General features: G+C 34.2%; 1 protein-coding gene across 2 annotated transcripts in view; it reads left to right on the plus strand.

Annotated features, from left to right (window-relative positions):
- The first annotated feature begins 1003 nt into the window (after nt 1–1003).
- LOC143247139 (uncharacterized) overlaps nt 1004–19939 on the plus strand; it is a 37707-nt gene continuing 18771 nt past the window's right edge. The window contains exons 1-4 of one of the 2 annotated variants that reach the window (XM_076494738.1): nt 1004–3467; nt 14354–14506; nt 15447–15649; nt 15849–15990. In XM_076494738.1, the coding sequence (XP_076350853.1) occupies nt 14376–14506; nt 15447–15649; nt 15849–15990 (476 nt within the window). In that variant the 5' untranslated portion in view covers nt 1004–3467; nt 14354–14375. The remainder of the gene's footprint in view (nt 3468–14353; nt 14507–15446; nt 15650–15848; nt 15991–19939) is intronic. The other variant, XM_076494744.1, reaches the window with a different exon arrangement.

Raw genomic sequence — 19939 nt, forward strand, 5'->3', positions numbered from 1 at the left:
TGTCAGAAAAGTGTACACAATCGGAGAACTGTTCTTCAGACACTGAACCTTTCCCCCGTCCCCAAGCCTCTTCCCCAGGCTGAACTGAATGATTTAGTGCGGGATTTAGGTCTTTCAAAGAAAGCAGCAGAGCTTTTAGCATCAAGATTACAAGGCAGAAATCTTGTTGATCACTCTGTTAAAGTATCATATTTCAGAAAGCGTGACCAGCTTTTTGTGACCTTCTTTTCAGAAGACAGACAGTTTGTTTACTGCCATGACATCCAAGGGCTTCTCAAAGAACTGGGTGTACCTTACTATAGTCCTGCTGAATGGAGACTCTTTTTAGACAGTTCAAAACACAGTCTAAAGTGTGTTCTTTTACATAATGGGAATGTTTATGGAGCAGTACCTGTCGGTCACTCAGTGCATTTTTGGGAAGACTATGATGATATGAGAATGGTCATGGACTTATTAAAATATCATGAGCACAATTGGATCATTTGTGTAGACTTAAAGATGGTCAACATTCTTCTTGGACAACAGAAAGGTTTCACCAAGTTTCCATGTTTCCTCTGTATGTGGGACAGCCGAGCACGGGACAGACATTGGGTTCAGAAGGACTGGCCTATTCGTGACACCCTTGAAGCAGGCATGCCAAATATCATACAAGACCCAATTGTAAGCAGAGATAAGATCATCTTTCCTCCTCTTCACATCAAATTAGGTTTGATGAAGCAATTTGTCAAGGCACTGGAAACCGAAGGTGAATGTTTCCAACACATCATCACAGCTTTACCAGGGTTATCATTTGAGAAGATCAAAGCAGGCGTGTTTGATGGCCCACAGATTCGAACCCTAATTCGTGATGATCAGTTTGTTGCTAAGATGACCGCTTTAGAAAAGGCAGCATGGTTATCCTTTGTGGCAGTCGTTCAGAACTTCCTTGGAAACAATAAGGCAGAGAACTACAGTGAACTTGTGAACAGAATGCTCCTCGCTTTTCGTGATCTCGGTGCAACATGAGCATCAAGCTCCATTTTTGAACAGCCACCTTGATAAGTTCCCTGACAACCTGGGGGCTGTGAGTGACGAACAAGGAGAACGATTCCACCAAGACCTAAAGGTCATGGAAGAACGCTACCAAGGGCGCTGGGACAAAAGTATGATGGCTGACTACTGCTGGAGCATTAAACGAGATTGTCCAGATGAAGTGTACAAACGCAAATTCCTACCTGAATAAAATACACAAACAAATTGATAAGCTATTCCTATAATTTCCTATAATAACGAAAAATTAAAAAATAAATAAAAATGTCAAATTGCATGAAATCTGTAGCTTGCAGACAAAAACCAACTTCAGATTTGAAATCAACACACTCAAATTGACTATAGAAAGGTCTTTTTTTAAATGCAACAAAATGAGTGTTCCCCAGTGTAATACGTATGATGAAACTGACAGGCCTCACAGTGTTACGATACTTGTTTAATTATATAGTTTTATATAAATATAATTTTTCTTGTAACTTTCAGACCATAATTAAATCTTGACATTGATGATTCACATCTTGTGGCATTCTATGATGAGATTACCATGGTAACCTAACAACGTGTTTTCTGGTCAACTTCCCTTTTAATGGCACGTAACAATTCCACCAGTCATAACACCCCAGCAATGCGCCTTCTGGTTACTCTTCATAAAAGTATGACGTAATTTTCTCTGTTACATGGCACTGTAACATTATAGTCTCTACCCCTGGTCCCTTTTCTTGGAACTATGATGTCATAGCCTTTTTTTAAGTAGCGCTATGACATCATCATCTCTACTTTTTCTCCCTCTATTGCCTAGGGTCTACACATGTTTGTCGTCATATGGTGGCGTGCCGCGCTACATCCCTGATAACTACTAGACATACAACTGTGGGAGTTTAAATGAAACCCGTAGTTATGGGCGGACATCTCAACTATAAATCAAACCATCCCAACTGTGTGAAGATGGGCTTTAGAGACTGCCTGGTTTGAAGAATATACAAAATTAATTACACTGAAGATGCCAATAAGAAGGAAGAAAAGACATCACTACAACCCTCACTGACAATGGTACATTTTACAAAGAAAAAAGAAAGAAGATAAATACTAATAATAAGATTGCATTTATTAAATCATATTCCTCTTAAGTTAAATGTCTCCATGACAAAATACGGGGGATATTATCAGTTGCGTGAACAACAGTAACTGTTATGGTGTGAACTAGATTAAGTCAATGAATTGCAATTCCATTTAAGTAACTTAGAAATCATAATTAATAAAAATATTTGTAACATAATATTATTATTTGTATTTGTATTAACTTTATTGCCCTTCAGAAAAACTAGTAGATCAGCATTATCGTAATACCAGGGCTCATTAGATCAGAGAACAAGAATAGATTGAAATTATTCTATAATAATGCCCTCAATGGCTTATAAGATTAAAATACATGGTTTGATACCGGTGGTGAGCACAGCACACGTATTTCATTGTTTAGCTTTGTGTTTAATAACAAATAAAAACTAAATTAATAGGATATGGACTATACGAGAGAAAATGTTGATGTTTTGGATTAAGCACAAAGCTACACAATGGGCTATCTGTGCTTTGTCCACTGCGGGTATCGAAACCCGGTTTTAGCGTTGTAACTCCGCAGACATTCCGCTGAGTCAAAGGGGAGAAAACTAACTCAGAAGTGCTGGCATGGGTATTAACACCTTTAGTGATAAGGAGAGAACGACGTTTCGATCTTCCAAGGTCATATTCAGGTTAACGGACGCATGTCTTAGGGATGAGAGTATAAATGAGTACGGGATTGTAGAGGGCTTTGCAGGTGGATGTGAGGTTATTAATTGGTATAGGTCTACATCTACCTAATTCATAAGACAACCATACATTTTAGCATAGAGGTCAGTGAAACCTAGAAATCTTTATTTAAAGAAATCAAATACTGGTTGATGGGAAGAAACCCCAGAGAAACAGCAACTTATTATTAATAATTTCTCAGGTGATTGTATAGGCTACTAATCATGGCAACGAATGATAATAATATTAAAAAAGTTCAGAAAGGAACGAAATTTTGTAATTCAAATTGACGTAGGTAACAAAAATGTGAAGTTTTGTGTACTTAAAACATTGTATACATTTGTAAAATATTCTTAAGTAAATTGGTTAACTTGTTATTTGCTTTTATGAAACACACATTGGCAATTAGCCAGTGAGGTGAAGGAAATTCGGTGACGTAGTGTCACTGAATAAAAAAAAAAGGGGAAACAGAAATAGATGGTCTTGTGTTCACTGTTGGAAGCACTTTTTCGACCAGGGAACTATAACAAACGGCAAAAATGCGTTGTTTGGAAAACTTGTAAAATTTGGAGACTGTGTTAAAAAGTCAGAAAATAATCTTAATTATTTACCAGGTAAAATAAACTGATGATCCTGATTGCATAAATATAGCGGTAAGTGACGTCAGTCCTAAATATTAAAATACAAACAAAGAAAATTTCATTATGAATGTTTTACTTTGTTATTACTATTTTGATATCTGTTTTTGTTTTTATAAACACAAGCTTACTATATCTAGCTTATACTGTAAGGTGCAGCGTTTTATTACTAATTGCTATATTTTTTAGGTATATTGGTTTCGATATTCTTACGATAAAGTTCTGATAACAGTATTTTAACTGAAGTTATTAACGCAAAACGTGGATATTTAAAAAAATATACTACAAAATTAGTTATATAAGCGATATTTGATGAATAAACTTTTTTGTATTAACGTTTATTTACAGTTATATTAAAACATAATATGTTGGAACTTTATGTTAAAAATAAACCATGCTGTTTTAAGTCATTTATTTTGTTTTTGATGTTTACTAAAAAGTGTGATTAAAAATATATTTTGAGGTAATAAGTCTACATTTTTAAACGCTTTCTCTCTTTTACCTGTTCTCTGTGGATCAGCAGTGTGTCCGAATGTTTATTGCACTGAAAACCGTGTTTTGATACCCATGGTCCATCTTGTTGCTTTGTGCTTAACAGCAAACAAATGAAACGTATTGATTATTTTAAAATTAGGAGAAGTTACTGAATAATTCGTCTTCAGAATAATTTTGCATTAAGTGTGTAACTAAAGAAATTCTAAAGAAATTTACTTTTTTTAATAGAAGTAACGGGTTCGAGTAACTTTTAAAATGTCCCCAACTAGTTTTAAAGTTCGTATTTTCATGTCTTTTTTTAAAACAAAGTCACAATGAAGTATCTGCTGTGTACACTACGGAGAATCGTGCCCAGTATTTTAGCGAATGCGTTATAATATAAAGATAATGACTAATTATTGAAGAAATAATCAAAAACGTGACACCACATAAAAACAAAAGTCAAGCATGGTTTTATTTGTTAATGAAACTAAATCTCTCCAGCTTTATGACGTAAGTATATTTCATACTTAAAAAGAGCAACACAGGTGAAGTTCCTTGCCCATTTTAAGCTCAACGTGTGTTGTGTTTGGAAGCCTACTTTAGTAAGAATTGTACTAAAGTTTCCTCATTACGAAGGGAAAATATAAGTTTCAGTTTATTTAGTTAATCAATTAAGAGTGTTTGTGATATTTTTCATTATTAAAGCAAATTTCGACTACTCAACACATAATTAAAATTTCATAATAAAATAATACTTTTTTTTTGTTTTATTTATGAACATGATATGTTTTTTTTAACTTAAGAAACATTTCTGATAATAGTTGGTGATCATAACGGTGATCAAAACATAATGGAATATATTATTTTGCAGTTGCTTTAACACTTTGTATTGTCACAAACCAGACGCTTAGACAAAATGAAAGATTTTCTGATATTAAATGTTAGTTTTAAAAATACATTGAAATATGTAATAGAAAGATTATTGTTTTACTTTAATTACATGTAATTCTTCCGTTTATAATTTATACTTTGTGAACTTAAAATGTTTCAGAATATCTAACAGTTTTAGTTGTAAAAGTAAACCGCACAGAACTTAACTGGTTTTAGTGCTTTAGGTAAGCGTTCTAGTGGTCCAACTGAAAGGCAGTGGGCTTATAACGCTAAATATTGGGTTTCGATACCTGTAGTATGTACCTTTGTTCTTTACTAAACAAATAAATTTGGAAGCAAACTGCCTAACAGATTAAAGACAGAATTAAACAAAGAGAAAATGTAAAGCTTAAAAATGTATTGAAAATCTATCTCTGATGCAATATGTCTTGAATTTAGTAGAAACATTAGTATTTTAATATTTTGTTAAATCTAGAATAATAAAACATATTAAACATGTACAGTTTTGTCAAGTTTTACCATATACATTTACCAACAATATAAAGTAAAAATAACTGTATATTTACATATTTATTAACATTTAAATTAAGTATAAAAATTCAGACGTATTTCTTCTTGGCCACTAGTTTGGAAAGTTTCATGTATTTGTTCAATGGAGACAAAGTGATTGATTAAATCGTGTTTGATGTGAGCCATATGTTCGTACCCACACGACCTCGAAGAAAGCTCGCTAAACTTAGCACGAAGTCTTTAAAAATAGCTAACCTGGACAAAAGTTAAAACATCCCGGGAGGTGCTTCATGTTACAACTTTCATCTTTTATGTTTTGAAGGTATAATTAAGTCTGTTGGTGGTTCTGTGGAAAACAAAACACATACACACAAAGAGAGACGAGGGTCTACTCACGAATAAAAATTAATAAGTTAAGTTGTATATAAGTGCCTAGGTTTAGTTCTGAATACCTTAACAAAATTTTTGGCACTTTTGAGCTTGCTCCACCACGCATGATATTCAAATAAAAAGCTAAAATTATCTATAGGTCCTTGTAACATTTTCAGCTGAAGTTATAATAACCACTTATGACGTACATTGTTCATTTAAGTGCAGTCCTATAACCACGACTTGAAAAGAAACCTATAGCAACTTACTTTCTGCCCATCATCCCACTTATATTTGTTCCATCTTTTAAATCTAGTTATCACAGTTTGTTATATTTGTTTGTTTGTCTGTAGTTAAGCAAAAAATTACACAATGATTAATTTGTAGCGTGCCCACCAAGGATATCGAAACCCTGGTTTTTAGCGTAGTAAGTTTTCAGTTCCATACAGTAACTACACATTAATATAATACGATAAAGTAATAAAAATTTAATGATAAAAGAAGGCTTAATCATATGACCAAGCTCTTTAATGAAAGTTAATAACAATTACTTACTATAATACTTTGGCTCAATTAATGGTGACAGTGCACCAATATATATATTTTTTAACAATATCAGAACAAAACGTTTTTATTATACATGCTTACAGGATGTACTGAATGTACACGTTAACAGGCGCTTTTGCAACGCGTAGTTGTCTTAAAGCAAAGTTACACATAACCGGTTATCTACGCTTTAGCCACCGCAAGGAATTGAACCTCAAATTTTAGCATTATTAGCTTGTAAACTTACCAGAGGTGGACCACAATGTAGTTTTCATTGTAAAATAATCCAATATAAAAAGATCGAAAACCATCAAAGTAATAAAAAAGCGACCTTGTAAAATAAAAATACTTAAAAGAATACTAAAAATATAAGAAAAAATAAAAAAAATTATGCAAATAAGTGAACTGTTTTTTTTAAGAATTCACTAATGTGTACAGATTTGTCAAAACTTTATTTAACTCCGAGAACAGAATGTGTAAAATTATACATTAACTTGCCTAATTATTCATAAATTCAATAAAGTAAAGGGTGTTAATATATACTTTTTCCATTTAGCCAGGTGGTTAAGGTGGTTCAAATCCCCGTTGCTCCAAACATGTTTGCCTTTCAGCCGTGGGGGAGTTATTCAGTGCGGTCAATCCCACTATTCGTTGGTAAAAGTGTAACCCAAAAGTTGGCGGTGGGTGGTGATGACTAGCTGCCTTCCCTCTAGTCTTAAATTAGGGACGGCTAACGCAGATAGCTCTTATTATTTAGCTTTGCGCGAAATTCAAAAACAAACAAACCATTTATCAAAAAGTGATAAGCTATTATGGCACTGTTATAAGCTATAATTGTAATTTTATAATATAGATGTTAGCTTGAGGTTTCATCAAGTTATAAACGCTAAAATTAGGGGTTCGATTCCATTGGTGGACATAGCTGATTGCCCAATGTGGCTTTACTATAAAAAAAAAACACTCTCACATTAATATCTTGTTAGTCTCAGAATATTCTAGAATATTAATGAACAAAGGGGCTTGTGAAAGAACTAGAACAAGGATTCGGTTATAAATAAGTAAGTTTACAGTTAAACAAAACAGTGAAGCGTCAAGAAGATAGATAGTTTTTTTTTCTGGCTGGTAGAGTGAATTAGTGAGTTTACGTATCTTTTTTTTTTTTTTTAATCTGTGTTACCTATCATGCATACTTTATACAAGTAAGTTTATTTTTATGTTAGTATTGTGCAGATAGCTTGACAGTAAACTCAGGGCCGCTGAGGTCTTCTCCAGGTCCCAGGAAAATATTTCTGAATGTAATACCCTCCTCCAGACTCGGATATGCATGTACAAACTGACTTTTAACAAGTTGAAATTTGGGATTCTTTAATAGTATAATTTACCCAATGTTGGATTAAAACCAGCCACTATTGCATACCATTTTAATAGATTTGCAGCGGCATGCATATCCTATTAACTTTTCATGTTTTTGTTACAGATTTTACAGTTGAATATCATATTTTGAGGATTTGTAAGAACAATATTAATGTGGATTTGTTACTTGCTATTTTGCATTAGTTAAATATAGCAATCTACAAGTAACTATGAATTTTAGGCTTATCGTATAACATAAGGTATATTTAATCAGTGTTTTATTATGTATGGTTTCCATTCGTTGTATGAATAACAAGTAAATTAAATGCATGTTCAAGTCATTATTAATAACGCTTTAACAAACTACTTGAGTAATTGTTGTTGTTGTTTTGAATTAAGCACAAAGCTATACAATGGGCTATCTGTGCTCTGCCCACCACTGGTATCGAAACCTGGCTTATAGCGTTGTAAGTCCTCAGACATACCGCTGAGCCACTGGGGGCTACTTGAGTAAAAAATGTGAGGAATAGCCAAGTGGTTAAGGCGGTCGGCTTGTAATTTGGGGATCAGAGGTTCGAATGCCCGTCATACTAAATATTTTCACCCTTTCATTCGTAAGGGCATTATAATGTAACGGTCAATCCCACTAGTTTAACACTTCTTAATTAGGGATGGCTGGAGCAGATAGCCCATGTGTAGCTTTGCACGAAATTCAAAAACAAGCAAAAATACATTAAAAGTTTTAAGGATCCAATCTTTAATTATGTCACCACATAACTGGTGTATGTGTTTTCATATAGCATCGGGCTATCTGGTGAGTCCACCGAGGGGAATCGAACCCCTAATTTTAGTGTTGTAACTTCGTGGACTTACCGCTGTATGAGCGGGGGACACTACATAACTGGAAAATACACTAACATACAAATACATTGCTACCTAAAAGGAACTCATAAAAATCACTGATTAAATAAATTTATTGAATAAATAAATAAAAAGGAAAAAAAATACTCATATGATGAATGGGTTTATCGTCGTTAGGTCAGACGGTTGTTTTTGTATGATTTTCATTGTTAAAAGTGTACTTTCCTTGCTTTCTGTTTGGCAAAAGGATCAATTATTCTCCTGAAATCTAAATTACAGGCGAACTAGCTTTCAATTGTAAGGGTTCTCAGATCTGTCATTTGGTCTTGGGCAATGTTGTAGCGCAGATAACTTTTATCAGTTTCAGCTTGCAAAATTATACTTTCTTTTGTGCAGCTGTAACTGGAATTGCGAAAAAATGCGAAGGGCTATAGAAAGGTAAGAGGAATGTGGATGTAGCTGAATATATGCAGTTTCTTTAGAGGAACCAAAGGATTTAATGCAGTATCGCGAAAGTCAGCTTTGTGAATGGCCTTCAGATCTTTCTTTTTTCTTTAATTCTTCTGACAAATCAGATCTACACTTGACAAACTCATTAGGTTTAGAATGTAGAGCAATTTCTGATATATCTACATATTACTATAAAAAAAGAAAAGGTCTTATTAACATTCATGACTGCTCTATATCTTATAATGGACTCAGCAGTAATAAAATTTATGATCTTATGAAATGTGTTACATATGAAATTTGTCTCCTCTACAGGCTCATTTTCTTCGTATTTAGTTAAGGAATCATTTTTTACTTGGGAACTGCTTTCTGTATTGCAGACAGTTGTGGCGAAGATTCATATTATTTGTAACTATTTAGCTTTATTTATTAAGAATTGAGCTCCCAATATTTATGTAGATTTTTAAATCAGTCAGTCGACTTTCAAAGTAGCTCACTTCAGTATAAATGGTAGCTTTGTGGTAGCTTGATAATTACAAGTTCCTTTAACCACACTCCAGTCATCAAGATGCAAGAAAGTGATTGCACAGTTATACATTTGACTTCACTTCTTGCAAGATTGGGTTGAAGAATTTCTGATAGCTCATCTAGAACCCCAAGAAGAGGAGCTGCAAAAGACCTCACATTAACCACTTTGTCTGTCCAATGTGTTTCAGAAAGTCCATGAAGAGAATAGCCTGTGTTTTTGAGGAGAACATTAATAAACTTTCCTCAGTTAGGGTACGAACATCAAAGCAACTGAGCTACTGTGGTTTTTCAGGAACATTTTCTAAAGTGTTCCTTCAGTAGTGATCACATTTGGCTGTAGATAGTCATTTAGTTTTTCCGTAACAGAATATGCTGTAAGATGGCCATTGCCACTTGGATTAGAATCATTCAACGTTCCAACATACTCAGTCGATTTATTCGAAATAACAGCACTTGCTTCGTGATAATTATTGACATTAGACCATGAGTGGAAAGCTATAGGTTAACCTCACTTTTCTTTTTAAAACCAGCAACGAAAAGAGTTTGCCTTCATTTACTTTCAGCATATTCTTTCTGTTTTTTGAATTTCCTTTTTTTCTGCGCCATGTTTAAGCTCAGAAATATATTGTTGAGAAGTTCCTCAATTTGAAAGGGATTTTCAGCTGAAAAAAGATACGATGACGTGGGTCAGACTGCTTTATTTCGAGCCTGAAGAGGGTTACTCACATCGAAACTCAGCTAACTATTAACTGGGTTATCCAAACCAAATTGTCAAAAATGTGTTGAAAAATCTCACAATTCGGATATATAACATCAACATTCCTTATGGTCAGCTTTTGATAATCACACATGTAACCGACAAGTGTTTCTATGAGCTCGAAGAATGTGGTATATGGAGTGAATTAAACGACATAATATTGTAATTGCGTAATGTGTCAGTCATAATATTTTCTCAAACACTGCACCTTTATCTTCTGACTGATGTCGGTTGTGATAGTTGATATTTTAGCAGTTAACAACGAATGACAATCTTTATAATATTTATTACTTATATTATCTCACTGTTATTTGCATGTATTTCTTATAGCAAAACTACATCACGTTATCTGCCGAGTCCACCGAGGGGAATCGAGCATCTGATTTTAGCGTTGTAAATCTGTAGACTTACCACTGTACTAGCGGGGAACTCTCTGTTACTTAATCAAGTACTTTATTATTATTATTTCTTCTTCTTTCGGGCTTCTTTGAGGCCTGAGCTTTGGGGATTTATTTCCTGATATCCCCGCCCTCTCGGTAGGCCTAAGTAAATGTAAGCCTTCAACAAGTTACAAAAATTTTGTAAAGAAACGTTAAGGAGAAAATAAAATATTTTTGTTATTGGTGCGTATAATGGATATTAAATTATTTTGACCAGATAATTTAATGGAACCCGCCAATAAAAGAACAGTTACAACAATACAATAACGATTTCACATTAGGCTTACTGAGAATAAAGAATGAAAGCAACCCTAAAACCAAGCAGTAATTTTTAGTGATATCAAAAATTAATGAAAAACGACTACTCCGACTGTTCTTTTCAGACTAACTGTTGGGATTTGACTCTCACTTTTGTAACACATAATTCGCTACCTTTCAGTTATACAATCTTATCGATTAATTGTACGTTACGGTGATAAATCTTGTAAAGCTATGAAACAGAATTGTATTTTCCAAGTCCCCTGGTGAGACAGTGGTAAGTTTACATATTTCTCAAATAATTAAATAAATTGCTTATCGTTGCACAAAAGTGTTTAATATATTTTTAACTTCTTTTCAGCTAGTTAATCATAAAATAAAATATTCAGTCCCAACCGTTTACGTATTCAGGTATATTAACTATATTCAAAGTAGCTTAAAAGGTAAAATAACCTAAAATCACAAGTGGACTACGAGGTCTGTTCAAAAAATACGCGGACTGTTTGAATTGCGCGGCTCCAGTTGGTTCCAGGGGAATCCACTTGGTGTCGCTAGGTTCGCATAGATCAGCTGATTACGACGCCATTTCCCGATTGCAGATATCTTCATTTGTGTATTAGCTACGCGGTTTTAAGTGAAGTGCGATTTTTTCGTTTGGCGGATTTCAGAATGAATGACCTGAAGGAGCAACGACTTGCTGTGACATTTTGTGTTAAACTTGGAAAATCTACGACTGAAACTTTTGCTATGCTTAACACGGCTTACGGTTATGTTGCTATGAAGCGTACGGCATGTTTCAAGTGGCATGAACGTTTTAAGGATGGTCGACAGTCCATTAAAGATGATTAGCGTCCTGGACGTCCTTCCACATCAACTGACAACCCACACGTCGACAAAATCAACACCCTGGTGCGGGCAAATCGACGTCTGACTGTCAGGGAGCTTGCTGAAGAGTGTGGGATCTTGTTACAAGATTTTGACCGAAAAATTGAAGATGCACCGCGTTGCTACGAAATTTGTGCCTCAGAACTCGTGAGTTTTTGGCCAAACACTCGATCACTGTTCTTTCCCACCCACCCCTACTCACCTGACCTTGTTTCTTGCGATTTTTTCTTGTTCCCCAAACTCAAAAGATCCTTGAAAGGAAGAAGATTAGAGACGATTCCCGAGATTAAGGCAAATGCGACGAAGGAGCTGGAGGACATGACAAAAGAAGCGTACCAGGACTGTTTCAACAAGTGGAAACACCGTTGGGATAAATGTGTGCGTTGGGGAGGAGAGTACTTTGAAGGGGTCCCAGACCTGTAACTTCTAAATAAAGTACATTTTGGTTTATGACGTCAGTCCGCGTATTTTTTGAACAGCCCTCGTATGTTTTTCAGCCTCAAAATGTGGTTAAGGCTGAAGCAAAAGTATGAAACTTAGGTTACAAACAAAAATAAATAGACGAACGTTTTATATTATTGCGTATGTGTTTTCCTTCATAATCTATCATTCTTTTACGCTTTGAACTTTGTAAATTAAGATGGCGGTTATTTCAATTTAACGGTAGTTACAATATCTTTCATCAAGCACAAGTTACTAAAATACATTTATTTGTTATCGCTTTGTTATCTGACAAGCCTAGAAATAAAATCGTTTGAATATATTATTTTAAATAAACCTCTCAAAGGAAAAGAGCATAAAAGAGATGGAGTTTTTATTACGTAATTAGAATATGAAATTAAAACAGACAGTAATATAATATGTTAAAAATATTGGGTGAACGACAATAAATACAGAATGTTTACACGGAAAAAGAGAGAGAATAGATGATTTACTGACCAAATCATCATTAATTTATTAGATAACTTTCCAGGTAATCCTTTTCATACGCTTTGAAACACTAAGAAACTCTAAGTCCGATGGTAGACGAATAAGGGAGTTATTGTAATAACTTATTTAAAAGCTTACCTGCAGATTTAAGTTCTATTTACTTTTATTATAGAAAAACTTTTCACTGCACGATCATTTTAATGGCAACTAGTTTGACACTGAAATATGGCAGGCTATCAGGTTTATAAGGTTCTCTGAAATGCATATAAATGATTTCTTTATTTGAAACTTTCCATCAACACATTATATTGATATTGTGATGTTTAAATACTGACAGGTGGATGCACCTGTTTTACTGGAAGCATGATGCTCTTATCTTGTCAGTGGTCTACATAAGACAACTAATAAAAGCTCTAAAAAGCTGTAAGATTGTTGGATAGGATCTACGGTTTCATTGCATGGTTTGAGTAACTTCGTTACTGCTAATGTGGAAGATTAAGAAGGATGAACTAAAGTGTTTTATGATATAAATTTAGGGTTCAGTGAGCTTTCTCACGGTATATTGTTTGCCATCTGAAAGGAGTTATCTAATGACAATGTAGGTATGAATAGCTTTAAAACTTGATTATATTTCCTTGACCTTTAACGTAATCGTTCTGGTCTTTATAATCTTCACCATTTCAAGAGATCAGAGACTGAATGGAACTGGAGCTTGCAAATAGAATAAGAGGAATTGCATTAGAAGTATGAATAGAAGTAGACGAACTTACTATGTCTAAATTTAATAAAACGAAAATCTTAATATTTAGAAAAAAAACTGAAGCTATATAAGACTGACTCACACAGCTGAAAACAAGAGAATGATAGAAGAAAACTAAGCAGAAGTCAATGTGATTTTATTTCAAAACATGTTAAATTACACAAAATATTTACCATGATTATCAATATTTGTGTTATTTAACACTTTTACTTTATAATAGCACAAGCAGTTACAGTTACACGTTAAAACAAACAGGCAACGTTTTATGATAAAACAATCTCAAACATAATCATAACCGAAAGCAGGTTGGCTACTTGTTACGACTACAATATTAAGAGAAGCATGCTACCATGCTAATTAAAATACGTGAACGCCAATTATAAAACTTGCAAAGCCAATCTTGAAGTAAACACCCCAATTTATCCCCATGTTTAAGAATAAAATAATTATTATAATTGATATTCTTGCTTCCAGATTTAAGGATTATAATTAGAATAATTCTAAATTCTAAATGTATACGCTAATTTTAACGACTTTTTACTTGCCAATGCCATGGATCTAGAATTAAGATCCACAAAAGCATGTAAGTTCTCCAACTTTTCAAAATCTAAATTAAAAATTTCCAAAAGTAATTACTTATTTGTTAATATCAATTATCCAGTTATTACAGCATAAAACAAGAGGTTAGCTCTTTTATTTTAAAAGCAAAACTGATCGCTAATATTTTGGAAATATGGTATTTTTATTATATTAAAGTATGTTACTTAGGTACGGATTCACTCGACAACGGAATGAATGTGTTTAGTGAAGTGAATGCAGCTTCAATTGAGAATTGAAATCCTAATTTTTGATACATTTATATCTATTGTCTTTATTAAATACGTTATAGTAGCAAGAACTATCGTTGTGAAATGGCGTATGTGCTTCTTCCGTGTGACATACCGAATTGGTTGGATCTTCAACGGGAACTAACTCATCTGTTACGAACTCAAACGACCGAGGAGCTGATAGCTGGGATGTTGAAATTACAAGACAGCTGCAGGTGTGTTCATTTGACCACTTCTTCATCTGAGTGAATTGTAAAGGAAGATAATTTAACGCTCTCAAATCGAGACCTAATATTTCGAGAATAAATTTTATAAAATTTTCAGATATGTTAAACTTTTGTTAACGAAATTCTCTGAAACAATAAAGAGATAAAATATAACTTTAATAAGTTTAACTTTAGCGATGCAACAACGCGCGAAAAATGATTGAGTTTTGTAAGTCAAGGAACAGAAGCAGAGAAGTAAATATATTTAGAAATAAGATTTGTATAATTTTTACTCGGTTAACAATTAACTGAAAAGTGATTAAGTTAAATAATTTGAAACTAGTTAGTATTTTAAAATAAAAATCCCTGGATATGTAAAATACGAAAAGCACTATTATATCAGTTTACCAAAAGATAGAACGTTTTGTAAAAATGTTACTGAGAGGCTAATAAGAATAAAAAAGTATTTCATAGAATTTAACAAACACGTTAGAAAACAAATAGAAGAACAGACAATGTGATGTTAAATAAAACACACTATTATGTGAACTCAGTATGCTGTTTAAGATTAAATATGTGCATTTTAACACAAGCAAGGTGGTTAGTTTTCAAAATAGATCACCAGGTGGTGTAATGGTAAAAGTAGAAGAATATAAATAGTGGCTGGAAGATTGTTGTTTCCTCTTTCATTTTACATTTTTTGCATAATGTAAAGTCAACGAAGTAACTGTTAAAATGTTTTGGTTAATAAATCTAATATGAAAATAACTGAAGTGAGACAAAGCAAACTGTGTAAACACAAAAGCAAATACTCTACATACTGGGAAAAACAAAACACGTGTGACAGTTTTTTTTTCATGCTTAACACTTCTTACAATTTGAATCTATATTTGCATTTCTATCTTTAATCTTGCACGATTATATAAGTATTAAATTGTATACTTGCCAGCATTGGATTAGACCCTGATGATACGATAAACGCTGTAGAAGTGAGCAGATTTGATGGTTTGTGGTACTTTCTCGAAGAAACACTTAACACAGAGGAAAAAGCTCACTTCTTCAAAGTGGTGCATCCCTCTTTGGTGAAGAGCGCCCTCAGCCTGAAACTCTTCAAACCGTCACAAGGATTTAAATACAGTTTGCAACAAGAAGGTACTATCTATCTATTCATCTATCTGCCTGTCCGTCTGTTACAGTTTTCCTTCATCTTTTGAATATTTCTTTGTTACTATTCATTTTTGAAGACAATTTGCAATTTTTACTGTCACGTTTTATTATTGTTATTATTATACCTTCAGCGAATTAAGTAATTGGAGTCTTTTAATTATTTTCATACATTGCTTTTCCTTAGAAAGTACAATGAGCCTCGATCGGACTTTTGTGATGTCTCTGTTAGCCAACGCTTTTTTCTGTACCTTTCCCAGGCGGACTTTAAAAACACATCCAACTCTTCAGGATTTCAGCTTTAGCAATTTCTTTCGATATCTGCTAAGGTGGGTTTTTCATGTTTCTAAAACACAGAATGATGGTTAAAATGAGGCTCTTTGAAATAATGTTTAAAGAGTTGCTAATGTTGAATCAAATATGAATTATGACTTTATCAAAATTTGAATGTAACAAAATAATAAAGTAAATGCCAGTAGTGTTTTTGACGCTTAACAGCAATTTTGAATTTTAAATTTTATCTGTCGTAAGTTATTTGATTTTAAGGCAGAAACACCAAGCATACTGTTTGCATCTAAAGGAACATCATAACGTGTTCTAAATCACAAAGTATGGCACAAATATTGATATGTGAGCTGAAAATATGGAATAAACTGAGACCGTTCTGGAAAGTCTAAATTTGTTGGTCCAGCATAGCTGTTAAGGCGCTCGACTCGTAATTTGAGGGTCGCGGGTTCCACTACCCATCACACCAAACATGCTCGCCGTGGGGTTATAATCTGCTGGTCAATCTCACAATTCGTTGGTAAAACAGTAGCAAAAGAGTTGGCGGTGGGTGGTGATAACTATCTGCTTAACCCCTAGTCTTACACTGTTAAATTAGGGACGGCTAGCGCAGGTAACCCTCGTATAGCATTGTTCGAAATTCCACAAACAAAGAAACGTACTAAATTTGTTTAGGCAGAGCCCGGCATAGCCAAGTGGGTTAAGACGTTCGACTCGTAATCCGAGGATCACGGTTCGAATCCTCATCATACCAACCATGCTTGCCCTTTCAGCTTTGGTGGCGTTTTAATGTGACAGTGAATCTCACTATTCGTTGGTAAAAGAGTAGCCTTAGAGTTGGCGGTGGGTGGTGATGACTAGCTGCCTTCCCTCTAGCCTTACAATGCTAAATCAGGGACGGCTAGTGCAGATAACCCTCGTGTAGCTTTGCGCGAAATTCAAAAAACAAACATACAAATGTTTAGGCAACTATACTAAAACGTACTCAAAAAGATTATACAAGAAACTTTATAAATATGTATTAAGAAAATACTATTTGATCTTTGTTAATAAGCAGTATAAACATCTTCTGTAAAATCCAACCTCTCTTGAAACAAATCTTTATGGATTAAGGAATAACAAATGCAGCTACGCAAAAGTAAGTAACCAGTTTAAAACAAAATAAAATGGAAAAAACCAGGCTCGAGTACACCTGTAGGAGTACCTGTATGATCAGTTTAACAAGAAACGGATTTGATCAGGAATCGAATGGGTGTAGCCTCACGATGGAGTGCATGATCAAGTAAAAATTAAACAAGATTTAGTCTTCATTAGTTGTGCCACTTGAAATTCTTTCAGACAGGATTAGAATAAATTAATGTATGAGACATTTTTCTTTTTTTTATTAGCTATATTTTTTGTACGTCAGCAATAAAATATGAAGCGTTGGACGCTCGCATACCTTATTCTATTTTATTATTCATCAGGTTTTGTACCAGCTTACACTCAAATTTAATTTCTTTTAGGCAGGAATAATGCAAATTAATCTATAAGACTTCAAACGTGGTCATATACAGCAATCGAAATGGTTTGATCTCCTAAGTTTAAAACTGTAATTAGATCTCAGTTTGGTTACGAGATGACGGAACTATGAGCTAAAGGTTTGTATTTGAAAAACAACAATAATAAAAATTCATAGCTGTTATATGAGCCACAGCTAAAAACAGGAGTTACTATAGGAAACTGTATGATCAGTTTCTGAAATACAAGATTGTTCAGAAATCAGTTAAGTAAGCTCCAATGTAAAATAATTTATCAGTTGATAGATCAAAATATTTAATTATTACTAAACAAACATAATTCTGCACATAAATAACTGAACAAGTGATAAAAATTAATCTGATGAAAAATCAAAGGAAAGTAGTTTTCCATAACAGTTTCTGTAATTAATTGGTAGGTCCAGGTATGGCCAGGTGGTTAAAGCGCTCGACTCGTAATGTGAAACCTTCTTGCACCAAACATACTCGCTCTTTCAGCAGTGGTGGCATTATAATGTGAAGGTCAATCTCAGTTTTCTTTGTAAAAGAGTAGCCCAACAGTTGGCGATGGATGGTGATGACTAGTCGCCTTCTCTGTAGTCTTATACTGTTATATTAGGGAGGGATAGCGCTGATAGCCCTCGTGTATCTTTGCGCGAAATTAAAAAAAACAACAACAAACAATTAATTGGTAAGTCACTCACTTATTAGGTTTGGTTTGAATTTTGCGTAAAACTACACGAGAGCTATCTGCGCTAGCCGTTCCTAATTTAGTAGTGTAAGACTAGAGGGAAGGCAGCTAGTCATCACCACGCACAGCCAAATCTTGGGCTATTCTTTCACAAACGAATAATGTGATTGATCGTAGCATTATAACGCCCCCATGGCTGAAAGGGCAAACGTGTTTGGTCTGACAGGGATTCGAACCCGCGACCTTCGGAATACGAGTCGAGTGCCTCAACCACCTGGCCATGCCGGACCTACAATTTCGTAGAACATCAAGAAATGTATAATTACAATTTATACATGTATTTGTTGAAAACTGACTTTCAAAATGTAAGAAATTTCATAAAAATGGTTTTAAAGTGTACTTGAGTGATTTAATGGTAAATTTATTATCTTAAAATGCTAAAATTTGGGGTTCGATTTCCTGTAATGAACGGAGCACAGAACGCTTACTGTATAGTTTGCTTTTAAACAAACAAGACAAGAGCTGAACAAGTGGGCATTTTTCAATGCACCCATACATTTGTATGTCTATAGTAATGGGAAGGCATGGCAAAATAGCTTCATAACGTCAAAACATCCTTGTTCAAAATAAGTTTCTACGTAGAATAATAGATAAAGCCATTAAGTTTATTTGAATAAACAATATATTTACCCAAATATAATTAGCGCACTTAATAAACAGAAGGTATTTACTTCTTTTCTGTTTATAGGAGTAGAGTAATTTTAAATTAATATAAAAATCTGTATCATTAAATATTGAGAAGGTTATATTTGGAAGATGGTTAATGTACACTGCTGGCAAAAATCTTAAGGCCAATGAACATAAAGAAAAAATATGCATTTTGCGTTGTTAGGCCCAACTACTTATTTGAATAGAGCTTCGAAAGATGAAAATAAGAAAAAAGAAATTAAAAATAAAACATTTTAGCATTTAATAGGGAAAATGTGAACACTATGAAATTAGCCCAAACACTAGCTGGTCAAAAGTTTAAGACCATACCAAAAAAAGTCCTAAACAGGGTAGGAAATGCCCAACAAGAGATCTTAGAAGTGAGTTGCACGGCCGTCATTGCGAATAACTTCAAACATTCGCTTTGGCATGGTGGATATAAGCGTTTGCAGAAGGTTGGCTGTAATGTTATTCCAAGTGGTGAAGATGGCTTTACGAAAATCATGCACTGTTTGGAATTGACGTACATTTCTATAGACTTCCCTTGTCATCCACCCCGAAATATTTTCAATGGGGTTCAGTTCGGGCGAACACGCTGGATGGTCCAAAAGAATCACGTTATTCGCCATGAAAAAGTCATTTGTCCTGCTGAAAGATCCAGTCATTCCACACAAGCGAGAGCCTTCAGTCAATAAGGATGCTCTATCCAACATGCCAGTGTAGCCAGCTGCTGTTTGATGCCCTTTATAACCTAAAGCTCCATTGTTCCATGGAAGGAGAAAGCACCCCAGGCCATGATGAAACCTCCTCCATTGTGTCGTGTAGAAAATGTCTCCGGTAGGATATCTTTATCGTGCCAGTAACGTTGGAAGCCATCTGGACCATCCAGGTTAAATTATTTCTCATCAGAGAACAAAACCTTCGTCCACTTTTCTACGTCCCATGTTTGGCGCTTCTCAGCAAAGTTTAACCTAGCAGTTTCGTGGTGTGGAAGAAGGCATAGACTTTGAAGACGTTTACGGTTCTTAAAGCCTTTCTCTCGTAGATGCCGTCTTATTGTTTTTGAGCTGTATTCTA

The sequence above is a fragment of the Tachypleus tridentatus genome, chromosome 1 (assembly GCF_004210375.1).
Source record: "Tachypleus tridentatus isolate NWPU-2018 chromosome 1, ASM421037v1, whole genome shotgun sequence".
NCBI lineage: Eukaryota > Metazoa > Arthropoda > Merostomata > Xiphosura > Limulidae > Tachypleus > Tachypleus tridentatus.